General features: G+C 38.0%; 2 protein-coding genes across 2 annotated transcripts; both read left to right on the top strand.

Moving 5' to 3' along the window:
• Positions 1-4,140: 4,140 nt before the first annotated feature.
• Positions 4,141-6,406, top strand: LOC120183880 (putative disease resistance protein RGA1). The gene is made up of 2 exons (XM_039188474.1): positions 4,141-6,267; positions 6,341-6,406. Exons 1-2 carry the CDS (start codon positions 4,141-4,143, stop codon positions 6,404-6,406), a joined length of 2,193 nt encoding a protein of 730 aa, XP_039044405.1.
• LOC120183894 (putative disease resistance protein RGA3) lies at positions 5,813-10,331 on the top strand. The gene is made up of 3 exons (XM_039188487.1): positions 5,813-7,479; positions 10,127-10,194; positions 10,279-10,331. Exons 1-3 carry the CDS (start codon positions 6,437-6,439, stop codon positions 10,281-10,283), a joined length of 1,116 nt encoding a protein of 371 aa, XP_039044418.1. The 5' UTR covers positions 5,813-6,436; the 3' UTR covers positions 10,284-10,331.
• Positions 10,332-10,485: the final 154 nt, after the last annotated feature.

The raw sequence follows: 10,485 nt of genomic DNA, 5'->3' as shown, positions 1-10,485 counted from the left end.
CCTAAAACATGAGTTTAATTTAAATCCGAATTGTAGAAACGTGCGGCTGATCCATTCGTTCTTCTAAAAGCGATGATTGGACCTTCTATAAGGTGCTGACGTCATCACCATGTTAGATGCTTAATGCCCAAAGTCATGCCCACTAAGATAAAATATAATATTTAAAATAATATCCTAAAACATGAGTTTAATTTAAATCCGAATTATAGAAACGTGCGACTGGTCCATTCGTTCTTCTAGAAGCGGTGATTGAACCTTCTATAAGGTGTTGACGTCATCGACATGTCAGATGCTTAATGCCCAAAGTCATGCCCACTAATCCAGCTTTGATTCCGAAAATTAAAAAAAATGAAAAATTATGTCCTTTTAGTGCAATTTCCAGAATCTAGTGTCCTGCATAGAAAATGAATCAAAACGAACAAATAAGCCACAAAAACCAATTATTAAGGAGTAATTTAAAATCAAAATATTAACCAAATAAAGCACTTATTAGTGAACTTAATTGTGAGAAGAAAAGAGTGACTCAAAATCTATGTGTGAGCACAAAAGAATTAAGAGAGAACCTTTTTTACAAACAACCTTGCATCCTTGTTTGCTTTAGGAAATCAATTGTTTCAATTTCTAACATTAACAATGACTTGCCTAGTGTGTTTTCATCTTTTTTACAAGATTTTCGAGAGGTGTTAAGTGATCCACTTGACGGATTACCACCAGAAAGAGGAAAATAACACCAAACCAATCTAATTTAGGGTTCTATCATACCTCGTCAAACATACAATCTCGAAGAAACCAAAGAGTTAGATTTGTTACAAAAGGCAACATCTAAGAAAGCCTTAGTCGTGACGCCATCTTAGTGATGAAACATGATTTGAACAACTCCACAGGTAAATATGTTATTATCTATCTTGATGATATTTTTATCTAATATTATTCTCTTAATCTTCATCTCATTCACGTTCCCTCGGCTCTTGAATTTCTTCAGCAAGAACACTTATACGCTAACATGGAAAAATGTGTGTTTTATAGTGATAAGCTTATATTTTTAGGCTTTATAGTTCGTGTACAAGGAATCCATGTAAATGATGAAAAAGTGAAAGCAACATGGGACTGGCTCACACCATCTTCCATCACCAATAGTTGTTGAATGGTGCTAGGTGACCCTCCTGACGGGTTACCACCTGAAATCCCTAATCACTATGTCATATCAATGAAGAGTCATGATTTATGAGAGTCCAAAGGTAAATATTTTATTACTCATTTTAATGATATTGTAACGTACTTCTTTTTTTTACAAAGTAAGACTCTTGAAGTTGTCGTCCATACTAAACACAACTTCTTTAACTGCGTAAAAAACCGAGGTAAGTAAAACATAGTAGATGATGCACTATCACGAAGGTTCTGCAGTCCATAAATCTCCTCCCAAGAATTTTTAATTCATGAACCACACTTAGGAGACTTAAGGGATTACTTTAACAAACTAGTTGACATGGTTTTTCAACACTCATTTTTGCCACACATGAGTCAAACCATGAAGAGAATATCGGAAGCAATCATAAAGAAATCCACTAATAGCTGGCGCCATGTTGAATTTCAACCTAAACGTCAAATTACAAGACTTGTATGCAAAAGAGGATTTCAAGACTATAAGAAATCAGTTCATACAAAGAAGAAACCTTGACTAAAACGCATAAAGACACATCACATTGATTATGGTAAATATTTCACAAGTTTTCCTTTCAACACATCTAATTCTCTTTCTCTTGGATTTTCAGATTCGAGGATGAATCCTTTTGAGGAGTAGGGGAATGATACATGCACTAGAGTCCATAATGATAATACATGCTTCTTTGGACCAATGTTTCTACTCGAACCTATTAGAAGAACAAAGTCTCAAAAGATTTAAAGCATATCTATTCGGTAAGCATAATGTGAATGGAGCATATTATCAATTGTAAGCCACCAGACCCTTCAGACGTTCATGTCCAACTCGTATGGGGTCTAACCAATGACTTACGTTTCAACACCAAATCAGCTTACACTAGTCTACTGGAAACATCGTGGCATCCATCTGACAGTCAATGAAAATTCATTTGGAAACTTCAAGTCCCTCAACGCATCCGATTTTTCCTTTGGCTTGTCTTTAAAGACAAGATTATGAAAAATTGTGAACAAAGCAAACGAATGCTCACCGATGACTCATCTTGAGACTGCCCTCTATGACCTTCAGGACATTTTTATGCGTGTCATATTTGGGAATGATTCTTCCCCCACCAATGGAGCCTTGGGTTTGTATAGTTAAAAGAGAAAAGTGAGAGTTTTCACCAAATCACCATGAAAAGGAGTTTGGCTAAGCAAAGGATTTCATTTAGGGTTTATAACTCCAAGATAGTGTATTTTTAATCCTTTGGAATGTTAAGTTTTCTTAAATTTAAAGAGATTTCTAAGATTGGAGTATTTAAGTATTTTAGGGTTTATATTTGATATACACATTTTAGAGGTTAAAAAGACATTTGTATGCTACTTTAAGATTCTAGTTAACTCCCTAAAGCTTTAGAATAAGATTAGAAACCAAACCAAGTAATTTAGGTTGACTTTGGAGTGTTTCCCAAGCCTAAAATAATCATCACATTCTAAATTATTAATTTCTTAAATTATTTCACCGTAACAATCTAAATTATTTCTCAAGTAATTTCTTTTAACTTTAAAATATTTTAAATTTAATGTATGTCATTAATTTTATTTTTAATAAGTTTTATATTTTAATTATGTAATTTGAATTTTTAAATTTTATTGGAGAATTATGTTTTATAGACTTTTTAAATCTCAATTATATATTTTATGTAATTTTTTAAAGTAATGTAATTTAAAGAAAAAATAAAAAAAATATGAACAGAGTACTGATGATCTAAAAATGCGGATACTCAGACTTACGGGTACTCGGGCTTAACGTGCCGGGACACGAGCCGACACTTTGGCAACCTGTACCCAGAAATGTGGCCACCTATATTTTGATTTTTCATTATAAAATTTGAGTATATTCTAATTATTCAAATTTGTATTCAAATTTAATCGAATAGTAAATGTCGTTGATGAGAAATATCTTCCTCGTTAGGCCAATATCGACTTTTGAGACCAAAGGGCCTACTTTTATTTAATAAAAGACTTTGCTCCTATCGATGAAAGCTTTTGTCTTCTTCTCAGGCCGAAGCCCCTACTTTGCTTTAGTCATCCAGCCACTTGCTTGAATTATTGAAAATATTTTCAATATTTTCATTCGTAAATGTAAAATATTTATAAAAATACCATCACGAAATTTGTTCATAAGCTTCTTCAACATGATAGAAAGGGGAGACAAGAAATAGAATAATATAACAAATGCTCTAATTGCTGATAAATATGATAAATCAATTGGTGATATTGTTGAATTCATTGACTATTAAAAGTTATAAAATGGTCAACTGACTATTTATTATGTTCCAAACTCGTCATTTTCGATTAAAAATTTGACTACAGTCTGAGTTGTACGCTAACCAACTGGCTGATATAAGATAAAATCTGATCATATCTTAGTTAACATGTTAACGTCAAACTCGTATGACTGTTAACTTTTTAATGGAAAAGGACGAGTATAGAACATAATGAACATTTAAGTGATCATTTTATAACTTTTAATAGTTGAGAGACTCAACAAAGCAACTCTCCATAGTCGATGGACCATTTTATAACTTTTAATAGTCTAAGGACTCAATAAAGTAATATCTTATAGTCGAAATCATTTGTGTACTTTATCTTTTTTTTTTATTTTTTCAATGATTAAATAGAATTATCTGACATGTTCAACGTTACTGTTAATTTTTTAACGGTGAGTGACGTAAATGAGACCAAAATGTCACGTTAGTGATCATTTTAAAAAATATAGTTGAATGACTAAAAAGAACAAAAGTGATACTTGGGGACTAAATATATAGTTTACCATTTTTTAATATTAAACAACCTTTTTAGTGGAGTTGTTATAAAATACTACACACACCACATGTATTAACACCTGCATTTTCATTTCATTTCATTTGATTTCATTTCATCTCATCTCCTCTTGCAAGTAATCAAACACTGTAGCCTTCGTTTGTGTTTCAACCAGCAATGGCCGAAGGAATCGCCTATGACATCGCCGGAAAGCTCATTTCTGAACTGAGCTCCCATGTTATGGAGCAACTTGGCTTGTGGTGGAATTTCAAAGACGACCTCGACGACCTCAAAAGCATCATCTCCGCAATCAAAGCCATGCTTCTCGACGCGGAAAAGCAGTCCGTGACCAGCGAACTCGTCAAAGATTGGCTTGCAAAGCTGAAAGATGCTATGTATGACGCGGAAGACTTACTGGATGATGTCCGTACCGAAGCCTTGCGGAAGGATCTGATGAGTGGGAACAAGTTCTCCAAAGAGGTACGAGTTTGCTTCTCGAGATCGAACCCGTTTACTTATGGTCTGAAAATGGGACGAAAAATCAAGGCCATCAAGGCCAGATTTAATTCCATTCAAAGTCAGGCCAACATGTTGAACTTGGTTCAGCGTGACCATCCTGTGGAAACCTCTTTCATGGCCAAAAGGAGGCGGCAGACGCACTCTTTTGTGTCGAAATGTGAAATCATAGGGAGGGACGATGACAAAGCAGCTCTTCTAAGACTCTTGTTGGAGTTTCAAAGCGAAGAGAATATTTATGTCATTCCCATGGTGGGGATCGGAGGCTTAGGCAAGACTGCGTTGGCGCAGTTGGTCTATAACGACGAAATTGTTAAAAATCACTTCGAGTTAAGGATGTGGGTCTGTGTTTCCGAAGTTTTTGATGTTAGAACAATTGTAGAAAACATCATTAAATCTGTAACTCATCAAGCACCTGCTCAAAATCTCGAAATGGATCAACTGCAAAAACAACTTCGGGACAAAATTGACGGGAAAAAATATTTGCTTGTCTTAGATGACATTTGGAATGAGGAGAGGGAACTATGGATTAGCTTAAAGAAGTTACTGATGGGTGGAGCCAAAGGAAGTAGGATAATCGTAACTACTCGCTCTACGAGGGTAGCTAAGGTTACTAGTAAATGTCAGCCACATGTTCTGAGAGGCTTGTCTGATGATGATGCATGGTTTTTGTTCAAAGAAATAGCATTTGAACAAAGATCTGCAGATTTGACAAATTCAGTCTTTGTGGAGATAGGAAAGCAGATTTTGGAAAGGTGTCATGGAGTTCCTTTAGTCATAAGGACAATAGCTAGTACCTTATCTTTTAAAGAAACTGAAACTGAGTGGCTTTCTTTCAAAGATAATGAACTTGCTAGAATATCTCAAAGAGACGGTGAGATTTTGCCTACACTTAGGTTGAGTTATGATCATCTCCCATCTCATTTGAAGCATTGCTTTGCTTATTGCAGATTGTACCCAAAAGATCATAGAATTTATGTGCAAACACTTGTTCAATTCTGGATTGCACAAGGGTTTGTAAAACAATCAAATCCGAGTGAATCTCTTGAAGAGATTGGGTTCGAGTATTTTAAATGTCTGGTTGAAAGAAGTTTCTTTCAAGAGGTAGAAGAAGATGTACGTTGGAGTGTAACATGTAAAATGCATGATTTAATGCATGACCTTGCTGAATATGTAGCAGGGACGGAGAGCTGCATTCAAGATTCAAATTCAAGTACAAGTGAGATTGATGAGAAATGTCGTCACATATCAATTGATTTTTCATTAATTCATTTGTTCAAGGGAAAGAAATTGCGGAGTTTGTTACGTTATGGAGTCAGCAGGGTTAAAAATAGGAGTGATGCGATTTGGGATTGGATAATTTCAAATGGTAGATGCTTGCGTGTTTTAGAATTTTATGCATTAGAACTTGATACAGTTCCAAGCTCCATTCATAAGCTGAAACATTTGAGGTACCTTGATCTTTCTTTCAATGCCAATCTTAAGATCCTCCCAAAGAGTATTTGTAAGATACAAAATTTTCAAGTGCTGAGACTTCAATGCTGCTTTGGGCTTAAAGAATTGCCAGAGAAGATTGAAAAATTGGTGAATCTTACCCATCTCGAGTGTGAATTTTGTTGTGCCTTAACTCATATGCCACGTGGAATAGGGAAGCTGACTTCGCTTCTGACGTTAAGCATGTTTGTTGTGGATAAAGACGGCTCCCATGGTACTGCTGCTGCAGATCTAAGTGAATTGAGTCAGCTCAACAACCTGAGGGGAAAGCTAAGAATAACAAATTTGGGATTCGTGAGAAATGCAAGAGAGAAGTTTAAAGCTGCTAATTTGAAAGGGAAGCAACATCTACGAGAACTGGTTTTAGAATGGAGCGGAGATAGTGAAGATGAAGAGAAGTCACTTGAAGACCTCCAGCCCCATCCTAATCTGAGGGAGCTCCAAGTGATAGGATGGAGGGGCGATGCCGAGTTTCCAAGTTGGCTTGCTCACAAATCTGGTGGATATTGAAATATGGGGTCCCAGTAAATTTAAACATCTCCCTTCCTTTGCTCGATTGCCACACCTTCAACGGCTTAGGATTTGTGATCTATCTGAGCTGGAGTCCATGGACGGCAGTGAGCCCAGTGGAGGACAAGGTGAATCAGAATCATTCTTCCCATCGCTTACATTTCTCACGCTCAGCAACTGCCCAAATATGCAGAGTTGGTGGAGGAAAAGCCCGATCGACGATGATAAGGATGACGACAAGGATAGAGGAGCATCAACCATGGCATTTCCTTGTCTCTACTATTTATGGATTGAAAATTGCCCTTTGAGTTCAATGCCGTTGTATCCATCAGTCGAATATAAGCTAATATTGGTGAATACCAGTTCAAGGCCATTAAAGCATACCATTCAAATGAGCGACACTACACCGTCAACCTCATCTCTCCCTCTCTCCAAATTGAAATCTTTCAAAGTGGGGAATATTCATGAAGAACTGGACTACGACATGCTAAACGAATTCCTGCAAAAGATGACTTCTCTTGAGCATCTGGAGATTATTGAACTTCCACAGCTGGCGTCTCTTCCCCTTTGCCTTCAGCATCTTGTTCAGTTGAAAGAACTAGAAATCAAGAATTGCAGTGGATTGAGGTCACTCTTTCCTGTGTTCCAACATCTCACTTCTCTTGAAAGTCTTCGAATATACGACTGCACGGAGCTTGAGCTATCTGCAGATGGCATCCAAATATTCCAAGATTATACGAGCCTACGGCATCTCCATCTCAAAAATATTCCAAAGTGTCGGCATCTTCCGGAGTGGCTTCAACATCTAACAAATCTGAAAGAGCTTAATCTAGTAGATTTGCCCAATTTAACATCGCTTCCGGATGAGATGCGTGGCCTAACCAGTTTGGAAGAGTTGATTATACTAGAAGTGCCCCAGTTGGAGGAAAGATGTAGGAAGGACATTGGTGCCGATTGGCATAAGATTGCTCACATCCCACGCATTTGGGTGAATGGGTTAGTTGCCCTCCAATCCTTTGAATCATTCATCCACTTTTACAACAATTTTTTTTTTGATAAGAATTTCAGGCCTCGTTAAAAACCCCCTTCTTGATTGTTGGAGCTAGTAGTGTAGCTCCTTAATCAACAGAAGGAGGAAAAGAGTGCCTAAGGATTTTATTGCACATAAGAGATTACAAAAGATACAACTTTACAAACACCTATAACAGAACCGATGAACAAAAACAACCTAAAACCACCCATAAATAGCACCACTAGACCAGCCAATTCCTTCATTAGGTAAGACAACAACCTCTAAATTGGCTGTCCTATTAACCAAATCTAACAACACCTAATGCAAAACAAACCAACATTACAACCAAAACTTGAGAAAAAAAAAACGCCTCTGAAAACATATGCCAAACAATTAAGTATCAATTGGAGGATCAAGTTCTAATGAGATATCGCAATCTTCGGGGACCCAAGAGTTAGGTTTGAAGGATGGATCAACTTCATGCACCATAATCTTGAATAAATTATCACCGACCTTCAATTCCAACAACTCATCAATTCTCACTTGATCTTTTGTGAGTATTTGGATTTTAGCCCGATCAAAAGATGATGGAAACTCGCAACTTTTGTCGATTGATAATAATTTGCCCCACTTTGTTGCAATGCTTTTGAAAGTATCCCAATTCCAAGCGTGAAAAGGAATACCTTCGCAAACTAACCACACGCGACGACAATTCACCACTAGGCTCTCGGACCAAGTTTCCACTTTGGAAAACCATTCTGTAAGAGTCTCTAGATAGTCATCCTTCACGATTCTCAACGAATCAGAGTCTTCAAAAACCATTAGAACTACATTTGCAGCAGCCCTCATAAGCGTGAAGCCAGCAAGTCCTTTGGCTTGAATTTGGTTAGCAAGATTACCAATTTTAATGAAGTTCTTGCACCACCCCACAAGACAGTTACTCAGCACATGTAGCTTATCCTCGTCCACAAAGCCCTCAACTTCAGAGAATTTAATCCCCGAAATATCTTCCAGCCCAGACTTACGGCAAACAACAGTCGATGACTTTCTCCAGTAAGATTGTCGGGTCTGTACTTAGCCAAAGAGACTCTAACTTTTCTTCCATAAATATGATTACCATTCATCTTGAAATCGTTATCTTGGCTTCTTTAATTGTTGCAAAGCGAATAAACCCAAAACGAACCCCTTGCGAGTTTCTTTTTTTTGGAATGAAGGCATCAATAACTTTCCCGTAAGTGCAAAAAATAGACCGAAGTCTCTTCCAATGTATCGTCTCTGGAAGATTTTCGATAAAAATCGTGTAACAACCATTTTGAACCCATTCCCGAAACTTGGTTGACCTTCTTTCGACCAATTATGAAAACCACTTCTACTCCTTCTCGCTACTTCGAGAAAATCTTCATTAGAGAAACCTTTCATAGTGCTCTCCTTGGTTCCATCTTGATCAATATCGGTGTTAGGAAGAGTTGGTACTGCCTGAACTATTGAAAACTTCCCGACCCTATGATTTCCTCCTTGAGAAGAAGACCGACCAATGTCATCTTTTTTAACAGGTGGCTGACAATCCAATGTTGCTTTATCAGAGCACTGCTTCAGAGGATTGGGTGAATGTGGACTGTCACCTGACCTCTCTATATACGTTCCCAAACTTTGCTGATTTTGGGACATAGAATCTTTCTGAAAGTAGTACCGTCGGGCTCAACTGTCCAACCAGCTTCACGAGCCAAGGCAGCTAAACATCATTCATAGCAGCATACTGGGGAATAGGGAAATTACCGAACTGCCTCAAACCAGCCAGCAAACGTCTGGTGAAAACTCGTCTGTATCGTTTCCGAATCTTTGCGTTCTCCTTTTCATTCTCCTTTGAACGTTTTTCCTTACCAGAAAAAGATGAAGTGTTTGCAGCGACGAGTCCAGCGGTTTTGAACTGCCTACCTCGTGATATTGTATCCTCCAGCATTTTAAGTTCCTGTTCTCGCTTCTTCAAATCAGCCACAAGAGATTTGAGTTCCTTCACTCTCGCTTCTAAATCCTTGGCTTCAAGAGGGAGAGATGAAATCCTAGTCGTTGAAGGAGGAGCAGAACAATGACCTGCAGAGGATGCATCCACCGCATCTGATGCAGCAGACCTTGGAGCATCCACCACGTCTGTTGCAGCAGACCTTCGATGTCGCCTGGGTTGGGACGGTGGTTGAGGTGCCATGGATAGATCGAAACTTACAGAGCAAAAAGCAACGATTCTTTACGCAAGGAAACGCGGGTTCTGGTCACGGAGAGAAGACGAGTTCGAAGGTGAGACAGTGTCGAACGTTGACGGCGGGATGCGACGGTAGATAACAGAGGAAGCTGTGAAGATTTGCGTCAAATTGCAGTGATTTTCGCAAATCTAAGACCAGATCCGAAAACACCGTTAGCCGACGAACCTCCCAGGAAAAAACGCGTCAAAAGTAGGTCAGAGGAAGGCGGCGGACAGCTGACGGAGGCGGCGGGTGGCGGACGACGATGGAGGACAATGGGTGTTTGACGGAGGAGAGAAAAGATTCAAAACGGGCTCGTGAAAATTCAAAATTTGAAATCACCTGGGTTAGAGAGAAGCTGCGATTATATCTCTTACTTGTTTTCTATCTTCAGGTTCTGGTGCAAGACCTACGGAAGGGCAGTTGAGTATTTATGTGAATTTATAAGCAGAGAAACAGGCGGTAGTGCATCAAATTGCTTTTTTAAACGTTTAAAGCATAATAATTAACTGCAATCATCTAATAATGAATGCTCCTTTTTGTCAGCATGAAAGATAATACATTCCTCAGCATTCTACTCCCAATTTTCGTCACTGAAGCACATGCCCTCAAAGGTAACCATTATCACCCAATCCTCTACTTTTCATAACCCAAAACTAAGTATCACTACTTGTTTCATCGTCACCACATTCTATTTGCAGGAAATTTGAGAAGAATGAACAAAAACTCGATTTTACAAGAAGAATTAATCTT

This window comes from Hibiscus syriacus, unplaced genomic scaffold, assembly GCF_006381635.1.
Source record: "Hibiscus syriacus cultivar Baekdansim isolate YM2019G1 unplaced genomic scaffold, ASM638163v2 tig00112852_pilon, whole genome shotgun sequence".
Taxonomy (NCBI): Eukaryota; Viridiplantae; Streptophyta; class Magnoliopsida; order Malvales; family Malvaceae; genus Hibiscus; species Hibiscus syriacus.
The sequence above is the reverse complement of the archived record's forward strand: the minus strand, read 5'-3'. Positions and strand labels throughout refer to the sequence as shown.

Coding starts and splice junctions, on each gene's coding strand:
- LOC120183880 (XM_039188474.1), top strand. CDS start 4,141: ATGGCCGAAGGAATCGCCTATGACATCGCCGGAAAGCTCATTTCTGAA. Junction 6,268..6,340: donor GAATAACAAATTTGGGATTC/GTGAGAAATGCA, acceptor AACTGGTTTTAG/AATGGAGCGGAGATAGTGAA.
- LOC120183894 (XM_039188487.1), top strand. CDS start 6,437: ATGCCGAGTTTCCAAGTTGGCTTGCTCACAAATCTGGTGGATATTGAA. Junction 7,480..10,126: donor CCACGCATTTGGGTGAATGG/GTTAGTTGCCCT, acceptor TTCTATCTTCAG/GTTCTGGTGCAAGACCTACG.